Raw genomic sequence first — 13,227 nt, 5'->3', positions numbered from 1 at the left:
CCAATAAGCAATCACTGTTTTGGATAGCATTGGTTAAAGGCATTGATGAGAAGTCAGTGTATAATGCAGCAGCTTGACTTTTTATCCTGTATGTTAATGCGCTGGTGATGTTGACGTGAATCATATAAAAAGAAGTGCAATATTGATTGCAACAAAGGCAGGCTTTAGATTCTCACTCCATCATGTGTCAGAAGCGTCTGCAGTAACCAGATGTGAGTCATAAGGATGAAAAGAGCTGAAAAACTCGCAGTGATCCTGAGCTCCAGTTTGAGGGCGTCTGCAGCGTTCATGTGGCATTATGGCTGTTTTACACCGACTCCGAGGCGTGCATTACAGAGATTGATGCCGCTTCTCTGTCACATCTCACAGCTAAATAAATGAGTTCATTAGCAGCCGGTAACGCTTGGCTAGCTTCTGCCGCTCTTATTCACAGCGTCCTTCTGCACACACCGACTGTGAAGCTTCACGCTCAGCATACGGCATGAGGTGTCAAGGTCAACACGGCGCGGTCAGTGTCACCAGGACATTTTTTAGCATCTCATCACATTTCTGATAGATTCTGACAGCTGGGAATGCTTTTGATATGTTAAAGGTATTGTGAAATGCTTGTTAAATATGTGACTTAATTTGAACTGAAAACAAAGTCCCTTTAAAGCAGGGAACATACCCAGGGCTTTACATTAACACCCGCCAAATGCGGGGCAGATTTCATCGGTGGCTCCCCCGATGACACTCCCACTAGCCACTTTGGCTGGTTGACAATAATTTTCCCAGATAATAATTCTTAAGAGCAGGGTTCGACAATAAGGATGGTCCAATATGCATGCAAAAGCGATCTTAGAATTGAGAAGCAACACGACTGACAAAAATAATTGCGTTCGCAACTTTACGCAAACAAAGCAGGTGAATACCAAATGAGAGGATAATCACTCGCGCTAACAGCTGAGGTGATGCGCGCGACTGTTTATAATGTGTGCGCGCTCCTGTTTACTTGCGTGAAGCAACTGTGTCTAGAAACACAACTGATGGCATCGGTTCTCTTTCAAATAGACAAAACAAACAGCACCCACAGTCTTGCTGCGTTCAAGAGTTCCAGAGTTGACTTATTGTAAGCAGCGCCGGATGCTTTCGTTTTGACCATTCTTTGAACAGATTATTTATGGGTCTAACATTACCCGTGTGTGTGTGATCATCCTTTCATCATCACATGGTATGTTTTTACCTGCTTTCTTTTGCATTAATATGCTTTAATTATCATTTTTACTAACATTTTTGTGTAGTTAACTGGTGATCTGGGATCTTTAGCCAGGACTGATGACTGTGCATATGTTTTGTTAAATTAAAAGTATAGTATACAGCTATATTTAGCTTGTTTTGACACATTTTACATTTGTGGCTAAGCAATAATGAATTGTTTATGTTTGGTGCGGTCAGAGATAAATTGGGTTAATCCTTCATTTTGAGCTCTGAAAATTATGTAAAATAAAACTAATAGTAATACTATGAAACCATGACCCATTTGCTCATGATTATTGAGCACGCTCATACACCACACACAGAGAGTGAAATGAATGAGGAGGCATTTGGAGATAACGCAAAAACCAAATCAAGTCATTTTAGCATGTCAAAGTCAGATTTCTGTGTGTAAAATATATTTTCTCAACATTAAAATTGTGGCTAGTGAATATGGCGAGTGGCTAGTAATGTTCTTCCTGCCATCGGGTAACATCGCTTTCATTTGTTAAGCCGATCGCAACGCTTTCTGTTGAGCAGGTGAAGACAATAACCAATCACAGGGGTGCAAGACCTCTGGTTCCTGTCAGCGCTCAAAAAGCAAGCGAGATAATATGCTGTAAATGCTCATGCTGTCTTCTGTTCTTGTGTTTTCTTTGAGCAGGTCAGATTAAGGGGACAGTATCTTACTGCTGTATTAAAGAACAAAATTGTATCATAAATAATATATAAATATAAATATAGATTTTAATTAAAAAAATCTTGTGTTGTGAAAATAAAAATCTAATTATGTATGAAAGCATCGTCAATGCACCGAGATGCACTGAGATATCGAATTGAACCGAATTTATGGCATGATAATCGTAACCGAATCAAACCATGAGACCAGTGTAGATTCACACCTCGACTCGTTACAAATATAGACCTTTTTCTTGGCCGCCGCATGGAGGGCGCCATAGTGACCAGCGTCTTGTGGTAGAATGTTTAGAACTTTCGTTTACAGCGTTTACAACTGGTAGTTTGCCATCCGAAAATGAGTTTCAATAGTGTTTTGAGTAGGGTTGTGTATCGTTTGGGATTATTTCGATACCAGTGCTAAATCGATACTTTTTAAACGGTACCGGTGCCAAAACGGTGCCTGAACCGATACTTTTGAGCCACAAAATTATAGTGGATGACTCAAAAAATAATTTGAATAGAACAATATAATTAAAATCTAAAGTAAACATCAATACATATTTTATATATTTGAATTACAGTAATATATTTCCTCTGATCATTTGTTGGTTAGCATGAATTTAAGATTTGCATTATGAAATTACATTAGCTTACTACAAACATGTTTAAAGGCTGTGAGCAAAATACTGAACTGCTTTTTCCTAGAGTTGGGGCTTGTGACTATGTTTACATGGTTATCAGTATTCTAATGATTTGCCTTAATCTGAATAAGACAATAATATGACCAATGATCAACATAAGTTGCTTTTTTTGCCCTCCCATTCATTTAAAATAATGTTTCTGAACATTTTCACAGTGTTTCCTAAAAAAAACAATTATTCTGGAGTCATAATAAGTCGTATTTCTAGAATAAGTGAAGTTTCACAAACTAATTTCGAGAGGAGCACGTGATATGATTGACTACAGCTGATCCTCATTGCTAATCATTAGCTAGCCTATCAGATCATTCTAATACTACTATAAATATCCTGCCTAAACTTCATTCCTTATCTTCGTTTTCGGAAACCCCCCCCATCCTTCCCTTCTCCCTCCTCCTCTTTCATGATCGGGCAACATGGTGGCTTAGTGGTTAGCACTGCTGCCTCGCAGTAAGAAGGCCACAGGTTTAAGTTCTAATTGAGCCAGTCGGCACTCCCTGCGTGGAGCTTGCATGTTCTCCCTGTGTTTGCGTGGGTTTTCTCCGGGTCCTCCGGTTTCCTCCCACAGTGTAAAAACATGTAGTGAATCGTAATACAGTCACAAGCACTTAACGCATACATAGCAAAAGGGGGCACTCGAGAAACACCTGATCTCGTATCCCTCCTAATGCTCATTGACCAGGCGGGAACCTCGGGCTCATCTATCTCAGAGCTCAGGGTTCTCTCCCAGGACAGCATGCCAAACCTGCTATCATAGTCGAGCATTATCTAAGTGTGAACTCTTGAAAAGCAGTTTTTCGTCTTGAATAAAAACAGTATCGTAAGCCATGTTTCTTTTCGTCCTGGTTAATCACCCAAAAAAAGATCTTTAAAATAAACAAAACAATATGATGTCTTTTTTAAATAACTACATTACACAATACTTGTACTTTTACTTTCAGTATTTCAGTAGTAAATTTTAAAATAAACTACTTGCAATACTTAAGTAAAAAAATGTTGAATACTTTAGTACTTCCACTTAAGTATGGTGCTTAAAAAGCTTCAACTTCTACTCAAGTCACTTTTTTGTTTGATAGAGCACTTGTACTTTTATTTAAGTCTGGGTCTCTAGTACTTTATACATCCCTGCTTAAGACTAACATCTGAACAACATTATTAATCGTTATTCTAATTATAAATCATTAATTTAACTTCACTGGAGCTTTAAACGCAGCCGCTGTGCATGTGCACTGTAAACATGATTACAGATGAACTCAAAGATGTTAAAAACAGAGCTGGAGAAAACACCGGCTCGCTATTTCAGGAGAAAAACCTTGAAATTAATAAGAACCTGAGGAATTAATTACTCGAGAAGAATTCCTGCCATAATTGGCCCCGCTGAGGGCCCTGTTTCCTTTAGTGAGACAGTTTATTTTAAAGCTAATAAAATGAAAAAGTGTAACCCAGGCTTCAACTGAGATGGACTTTTTTAGTCCAATAAGTAAAGGTCACTTTTCCTGTTGCTATGCGGCTGCTATGGTGTTACACATATTAGTTAAGAGACTGCACTAAAGGTGTCTGGAGTAATTGCTAGAATGCTGCTATCAGTTTGCAATGGTGCTTTAGGTGTTTGTATGGTTGTTGAGGTGTTCTGAGTGGTTGCTATGGTGCTTTAGGTGTTTGTACGGTTGTTGAGGTGTTCTGAGTGGTTGCTATGGTGTTTTAGGTGTTTGTACGGTTGTTGAGGTGTTCTGAGTGGTTGCTATGGTGCTTTAGGTGTTTGTATGGTTGTTGAGGTGTTCTGAGTGGTTGCTATGGTGTTTTAGGTGTTTGTATGGTTGTTGAGGTGTTCTGAGTGGTTGCTATGGTGTTTCAGGTGTTTGTACGGTTGTTGAGGTGTTCTGAGTGGTTGCTATGGTGCTTTAGGTGTTTGTATGGTTGTTGAGGTGTTCTGAGTGGTTGCTATGGTGTTTTAGGTGTTTGTACGGTTGTTGAGGTGTTCTGAGTGGTTGCTATGGTGCTTTAGGTGTTTGTACGGTTGTTGAGGTGTTCTGAGTGGTTGCTATGGTGCTTTAGGTGTTTGTACGGTTGTTGAGGTGTTCTGAGTGGTTGCTATGGTGTTTTAGGTGTTTGTACGGTTGTTGAGGTGTTCTGAGTGGTTGCTATGGTGTTTTAGGTGTTTGTACGGTTGTTGAGGTGTTCTGAGTGGTTGCTATGGTGTTTTAGGTGTTTGTACGGTTGTTGAGGTGTTCTGAGTGGTTGCTATGGTGTTTTAGGTGTTTGTACGGTTGTTGAGGTGTTCTGAGTGGTTGCTATGGTGCTTTAAGTGTTTGCCGGCACATATTTACAGTTGTTAAGGTGTTCAGAGTGGTTGCTAGGGTGTTAGTGTGATGCTTTGGCGGTTTACAAGAGCATATCTATACAGTTGTATGGTGTTCTGACCTGCTATAGTGGTTTTGCTAGAATGTTTGTGAGAGAGAATCTATAACACATGTGTCAAAGCCAGTTCCTGGAGGGCCGCAGCTCTGCACAGTTTAGTTCCAACCCTAATTAAACACACCTGATCAAACTAATGGCGTGCTTTAGGCTCGTTTGATACCTACAGATAGGTGTGTTGAAGCAGGGCTGGAACTAAACTCTGCAGGGTTCCGGCCCTCCAGGAATTGACTTTGACAACCCTGATCTATACCATTGGTATGGTGTTCTGAGTGGTTGCTATCAGGTCTGCAAGTGTTCCAAATATTTGTTAGGAGACTACTAAGGTGTCTGGAGTGATTGCTAGTGTGCTGCTATCTGGTTCTGAGTAGCTCCAAAAGTAACACCCTTGCATAAAAACTACAACACATTTTGCATAGTTTTGTTGTGCATCTTACACTCGATGTCCAAGAACATGCTCTTCTGGTGGCCTCCAATCCTGCTGAGAGCTTCACAGTCGAATCGGCCCCAGTCTGAGAGCTGAACCCCGCTGATGGTCAACATGGACTTTCCATGACGTCCGCGCACTTCCACACGCCCATCCTTACTCTGAGACGACAGAAATAATAAATGCACATTAGCAAAATTGACAGCCAAACAAATATATTTAAAAAAGAATGCTGTGTTTTTGCACCTTTTTTAGCTTTCTCTGCAGTTAAAGCTAAAGAAAACGTGTTTTTAGTGACACCAGTGGCCATTCAGTGAACTGCAGCGGGAGCTTACTGCTTGAGCTCAAACTATAATGATTGATTCATTTATTCATTTTCTTCAGCTTAGTCCATTTATTAATCAGGGGTCGCCACAGCGGAATGAACCGCCAATTTATCCAGCATATGTTTTACGCAGCGGATGCCCTTCCAGCCGCAACCCAACACTGGAAAACACCCATACAAACTCATTCACACACATATACTACGGACAATTTAGCTTATTCAATTCATCTATATGTGTTTGGACTGTGGGGGAAACCGGAGCTCCCGGAGGAAACCCACGCCATCACGGGGAGAACATGCAAACTCCACACAGAAACGGCAACTGACCCAGCTGAGGCTCAAACCAGCGACCTTCACTGCGCCACCGCATCGATGATTCAATTTAATTTGAATGAAAAAATATGGAAACAAATTTGCAGTGATACACTGAAACCGAGAGCAACATTTATATATGTACAGTGAATATGTGCTGCACTTTTGTCCTCTCAATAACAAAATAAAGGCAAAAGAAATTGAGAACAGCAAATCTGAAAGCATCTGATAATAATGATATTGGTGTGTTTGCACAACTTCTACAATTCACTGGCATCTTGTTGACAGATATCCTTAATAAAAGCACACTGTTATGGACATTACATTAGTCTATTATAAAGTATACTCAAGATTTTTTTGGCAAACATAATCATTTGGTGTTGCAATGGAGATGTCTCTATGCAAAAGTGTTTTAGGCAGTTGCTAGGGTGTTTTAGGTGTTTGCACGAGCATATATATACAGTTGTTAAGATGTTATGACTGGTTTCCAAGGTGAGTGTATATATATATATATATATATATATATATATATATATATATATATACAGCATGTACACTACCTAACTAAAGTCTTGTCGCTTATCCAAGTTTTATGAACAACAAATGATAACTTCAGAATCAAAAGTGACATTTGAAAGGTAAAGGCCTCTAGATGACTCTTATTTGACCTCAATTAAATATGATCATGCCTTGATGTTGACTGACTTCATTAGGACAGTAAGGTCTGACTCTGCTTAGACTAAAGTCTGCTCACTGAACCTTCAATAATGTCCAGTATAGAATATGTGCTCATGCTGCAGTGGAAACAGAATGAATATTGTGTCTGACTCCATCATGAGCTTGGAGGACTGCATCCATACATCTCTGACATGACTCAAATCACTGATTAATAAAGTCATCTGGAATGGCAAAGAAAGCCTTCTTGCAGGACTCCCAGAGCTCATCAAGACTCTTTGGGTTCATCTTCAACGCCTCCTCCTTCATCTTACCCCAGACATGCTCAATATTGTTCATGTCTGGTGACTGGGCTGGCCAGTCCTGGAGCACCTTGACCTTCTTTGCTTTCAGGATCTTTGATGTGGAGGCTGAAGTATGAGGAGCGCTATCCTGCTGGAGAATTCGCCCTCTCCTGTGGTTTGTCATGTAATGGGCAGCACAAATGTCTTGATACCTCAGGCTGTTGATGTTGATCATTCACTCTGCAGATCTCTCGCACGCTCCCATACTGATTGTAACCCCAAACCATGATTTTTCCCTCACCAAACCTGACTGATTCCTGTGAGAATCTTGGTTCATGTGGGTTCCAGTAGGTCTTCTGCAGTATTTGTGATGATTGGGATGCAGATCAACAGATGATTCAGCAGAGAAATCCACCTTCTGACACTTTTCCAACTAGATAGAAGTCAAGATATTAACTGTTCCTCTTACAACTGGAAGACCTTTGTCAGGTCGTGTATATAACATTTTGCATTAAATTAAACATTCACCATGTACCAGTCATTTCGATGAGACTAAAAGCACTCTTCCATTGTGCTGTGGTCACACTATCTGTGCTTGTGGTGAGATAGAGAACTTTGAATATAAGGGGATTAGACGGAGCCCGTCCCCTAACGCCCACTTTAATGATCAGTGTTCTTCGCTTTCCCTGAAAAATCAATAAGTGTCCACCCTCCGCTTGATGCCTTGAGTCTGGAGTACAGCGGCTGACAGTCCTACAGTGGCCTGTGTGCGTTTTCTCTGACAGCGGCTGTTATTGTAGGCTTCAGATGACCCGCAGGCTTCGCTTCCTTCACACTAATGCCTCACATTCACTTTTACACAGGCAGCCAGAGCTCACGCACCCGCTCATTTTTAGTTTACACCTGGAGAACATGACGGAAACATGTGTGCACATAAAAAAAAAACATTTAAAAATAGGGTTTCACATTTAAAGACAAGAACATGAGTGGAGTTTTGTATTTCTAGAGGCGTATGGGTGATTGCTAGTGTGCTGTAGATGCTTGCTAGTGTATATTTACAGTTGCACCAGTGTTATTAGAACACTAGTATTTTCAACAGCTAGAAAATGGATTTCTATCTTTTGGAGCAGTGTTAGGCCCCGTTTACACTAATACGTTTTAGTTTTAGTTTTAAAACAGCGTTTTATGGAATAAAATCGCTGTCATAAATGTTTTGTGCGTAAATAAAATTGACGCATCTGTAATTATAAAATCGTAAAGGAAAACGGAGCGCACTCGTAATTTTACGAGGCTACAATTTCAAAATCTGCGATTAGAACAGACACACATACGACATTTTCTTAGTCTGTTTGTATATGACTGATAAATTTACGATGGGTGTACTTTACAAACACCAATTACAATTTCACCACGGACACGATGACCTGATTACGAGTTCGAATCAAACAGCGACACTCCACTGTCAAAATTACGTCACCGCTGTCACAGGCATTAATAAACAAGCGAGAGTCATCGATCACAACGGCGCCCCTGCTGGACACTCGAGCTCCACACACCATCTCAGGCAAGATTTCTGTTCCCTTTTTGAGAAATGTCCATCATGAGCTGTAATAAAGGTGGAGGCTTAATGAGGTCAATTTTCGCTGTGTTTCTTGGACATTTACAGAATCAAAGTTAAGAACGGGCTGAGGATAGTGAGCATAATGTAGGTTAACATTACAGACAGCGAGCGCAGAATTTCTCAGTGAATCACTTAATAGTGTTTAACTATAACATGACATCTGTTAATTAAATATCCTTTTAAAGCCAGATTAATAGACCATTGATCTATTATGTAACGTTAATGAAGATATCAGCAAAAGGCAATTTAAATATTTGAGGGTTTGTGCTTACCAGAAGTGTGTAACATTATTTATGAGACTATAAATCAAAATAAATAAATATTAAATATGTTAAATATTTTACCCCGGACGCTCCGTTTTCCTTTACGATTTTATAATTACGCATGCGTGAATTTTATTTACGCACAGAATATTTATGACAGTGATTTTATTCGTAAGCGTTTTAGCATGAAAACAATCCACGCCTCCACACTGGCGTTTCACCTCTGAACAACTCTCCGTCAACACTACACCGCTGAAAACGCACATCACGAAATATATATAGTCTTCATATATAGTCTTTATTTCCGAGGTCGCCACAGTGGAATGAACCGCTAACTATTCCAGCACATGTTTTACACAGTGGATGCCCTTCCAGCTGCAACCCATCACTGGGAAACATTCATACACACTCATTCACACTCATACCCTATGGACAATTTAGCCTACCCAATTCCTATAGAGCATGTGTTTGGACTCCCTTACCAACATGGGGAGAACATGCAAACTCCACACAGAAACGCCAACTTACCCAGCTGAGGCTCAAACCAGTGACCTTCTTGCTGTGAGGCGAACGTGCTGCCCACTGCACCACCGTGCTGCCAACATTATAATTCTTTACATAAAATGGCTGAAGGCTAAAGCAAAGGCGGCATGATCAAACAAACTAATACCAAACTATTCGTGCAAACAGCGCTCATTTGTTTTGAATTACTTTTTAAGAACACCACTAAACATATTGATATTACTTTTTAATTTTAGCCTAACAGGTAAACCATTCCACAATTTGGCTCAATTTACAGAGAAAACAGATCGACCAAATGAGGTCTTACACTTTGGCACTAGATAGTCACCATTAGCTGTTGCCCGTGTGACTCTGGAAGAGGTTTGATGCTGATTAGATCAGAGATCAGCATAGGAACATGATTATTTAAACATTTAAAAAACAGTTTAAGATAATTAAATTTAATAAAACCATCAGAACTGAAAAGGTTATGCTTACAAAAACATCACAATGATGTCATCGCATTTAAGTCCATCATTTTAAGTGCTTGTTCATATATCGAGTCAATAGGCTTCAATGTAGTTAAAAAAAGCTTGTGACCATGATGTAATGCAATAAGTGAGAGAATATCCATGTGTGTTTGTATAATTTTACTGTTTGATAGGTTAAAAACTTCTAATAAAATGAAAACAGATTAGACTTGGCTTAACCTTCTTATATTTTTAACATGACTATCAAATTTTAAATTAATATCTTGAGTTAGAGTTTCAAGATACTTACATTCATTCACTTCTTTAATACCTTTATTTTTAATCAGCGCCTCAAATTGATCTCTACAGGCCTATTTCTTATAGAGAAGCACATATGAATATGATTTAAATGAGTACATTTCTGAATATATACTTTAATGTCTCGTTTCCACTGACTGGTACGGTACGGTTCAGTTTGGTACAGGTCTCCTTTATCAGGCTTGCGTTTCCACTAACAAGGGTACCCTTTTGGTGGGCGTGGTGTACGACAGAAAGTTTCAGTCGACGTCATTCTTGCTCGAGGAAATGTCTACAATAAAGCTGTACGGGTCACTTACATATCATATGAGAAGCACTTCTCACAAAACAGATGCTTCAGACACAAAAATACTTGTGTAGAAATGTTTATTACTAACTTTTCAATGAACATGAGTTGATTATAACTGCAGATCAATGACAGTGCGAAACAGCCTACTGTAACGTCTGTAATTATATTAAATAACTAAATAAATGAACATATATAAACACAAACAGCCCCTTACAGTCTCCGATATGTTACCAACTACAGAAGAACTACACATAGCAGACATTTCGTCAGTATTTAGGTTCAAAACAACACAAAATATAGCCCACAGTCAGAGTAAACCTCTCATCTGTGTCTGTAATCTTCAGCAGCACATGTAGCCTCTGTTAGACAGTAATTCCATCATTCCCAGTTCATATTAGTCCAAAAGGTGAAGATAATAAGTTAGTTATACATGGCATTTTGTTCATGTTTGCTGAATAATGTGCTCCTTTTTTCCGGCTTCTACTTTGTTTCTTCGTGCTTCACTCTCGCGTTTGTCAGTGTCTGACAGGATCGGGTTTCAAAAGCACGTCAATAATCAAGCGCAGGCTATTATCATCAGCTCAAGAAGTGTGTTATTTCAGATATAATGTTAGACGCACGCGAGCGCAAGGAAGAAAGCGAAACCGCTCGCGCCTCAGACTGGCTCGTAAAAAACTACGGGGCACAGGGTAAATCTGCTCTTCTTCTTTGTGGCTGTTCATCAAGACGACGACAAGGTTTGTTTGAGTCCAGATCATTATTATATGTATTTATAATGTTTTTCAAACATGGCGGTTTTTTTGTTTTCATTCTGGCTTGTTGCGTAAGCGAATTACGTATCTCTGTAAACCAATAGCGTTCAGCTGCGCGTCTAGCTCCGCCTTTTGGTACCCTTTCTCGTGTTTGGTACCCTTTCGAAAGGGTGCCGAAAAGTGGTACGGTACGGTTCGGTACGCTTTTTGACAGTGGAAACGGCCATAAAAGAGTACCAAACCGAACCGAACCGTACCGTACCACTCAGTGGAAACGGGCCATTAAATATTAAAAAAGTCATTTACATGTGGTCAATATATCACTAATATTTGATTTAATTTACAGCAATGTACTATAGCGTGATATATATACTTATCAGGATATGATATTACTTATACAGTATTATGATATGAGACTCTTGTCATATCACCCTGATGATTAGAAAATTTTACAGTACACACTTCCTTGGTTCACTCCTAGTAAGGAGGACTGACTAAACACTACGACATGAATATTTCAGTCAAATGTGCATAAATACACAAACACAACCCTGAACACAAGCACATGAATATAAAGTCCAGAATCTCTCACAAACATCCCTGCATAAAACAACAATGCATGATGAAAAAGCAGCTTTCCGACTGAATGAATCTAATAAATAGCTAATAAAAGCCGTTGCCTGAATCACATTTCTCATTCTGTGCTGCTTTGACCTCCAAACACAAACAATATCAGAGAGCTGGCCTGTACGCAGATAGCAGAAACTGATCAGTGAGTGAAAACCGCACACTGTGTGTGTGTGTGTGTGTGTGTGTGTGTGTGTGTGTGTGTGTGTGTGTGTGTGTGCGTGTGTCGCCTTGGGCAGATGCTTCCTGACTGTTTGATATGCTACTGAGATCTCTGTGAGATGACAAAACCACAGCACAGAGAATAGAGGAGAGAACCACAGACTGATCAACAGATGGATACACTGATTAAAAGATAGATACACGCATGATCAGTTAAACAAATGCATAACAAGATAGATAGATAGATAGATGGATAAATGGATAGATAGATAGATAGATAGATAGATAGATAGATAGATAGATAGATAGATAGATAGATAGATAGATAGATAGATAGATAGATAGATAGATAGATAGATAGATAGATAGATAGAAGGATGGACAGATAGATAGATGGATGGACAGATGGATGGATGGACGGATAGATAGATAGATGGATAGATAGATAGACGGATGGATGGATGGATGGATGGATGGATGGATGGACGGATGGACGGATAGATAGATAGATAGATAGATAGATAGATAGATAGATAGATAGATAGATAGATAGATAGATAGATAGATAGATAGATAGATAGATAGATAGATGGAAGGATGGACGGATAGATAGATAGATGGATAGATGGATGGATGGATGGATGGATGGATGGATGGATGGATGGATGGATGGATGGATGGATGGACGGATGGATGGACGGACAGATAGATAGACGGACGGATGGATGGATGGATGGATGGATGGAAGGACGGATGGACAGATAGATAGATAGATGGATAGATGGATAGATGGATGGATGGATGGATGGATGGATGAACGGATGGATGGATGGATGGACAGATAGACAGATAGATAGACAGACAGACAGACAGACAGACAGACAGATAGATAGATGGATGGATGGATGGATGGACGGACAGACGGACGGACGGACGGATGGACAGATAGATAGATGGATGGATGGATGGATGAATGGATGGAACGATAGGTGGAACGATGGATGGATGGAAGGATGGACGGATAGACAGATATACGAATGGACGGATAGATAGATAGGTAGATAGATAGATGGATGGATGGATGGATGGATGGATGGATGGATAGATAGATAGATAGACGGACAGACCGATCGATCAATCGACAGACAGATGGATAGACAGGTAGACCAATATATGG

General features: G+C 39.7%; 1 protein-coding gene across 3 annotated transcripts in view; it reads right to left on the bottom strand.

The window, feature by feature from the left end:
- The window catches only part of zgc:152904 (uncharacterized protein LOC767777 homolog), a 452,586-nt gene that overhangs the window by 34,013 nt on the left and 405,346 nt on the right, over positions 1–13,227 (bottom strand). For all 3 annotated transcript variants that reach the window (XM_056463791.1, XM_056463776.1, XM_056463783.1), the window contains exon 9: positions 5,462–5,612. In XM_056463791.1, the coding sequence (XP_056319766.1) occupies positions 5,462–5,612 (151 nt within the window). The remainder of the gene's footprint in view (positions 1–5,461; positions 5,613–13,227) is intronic.

This window comes from Danio aesculapii, chromosome 1, assembly GCF_903798145.1.
Source record: "Danio aesculapii chromosome 1, fDanAes4.1, whole genome shotgun sequence".
In the NCBI taxonomy this organism is placed as follows: domain Eukaryota; kingdom Metazoa; phylum Chordata; class Actinopteri; order Cypriniformes; family Danionidae; genus Danio; species Danio aesculapii.
This window is presented reverse-complemented; position numbering and strand designations above follow the sequence as displayed.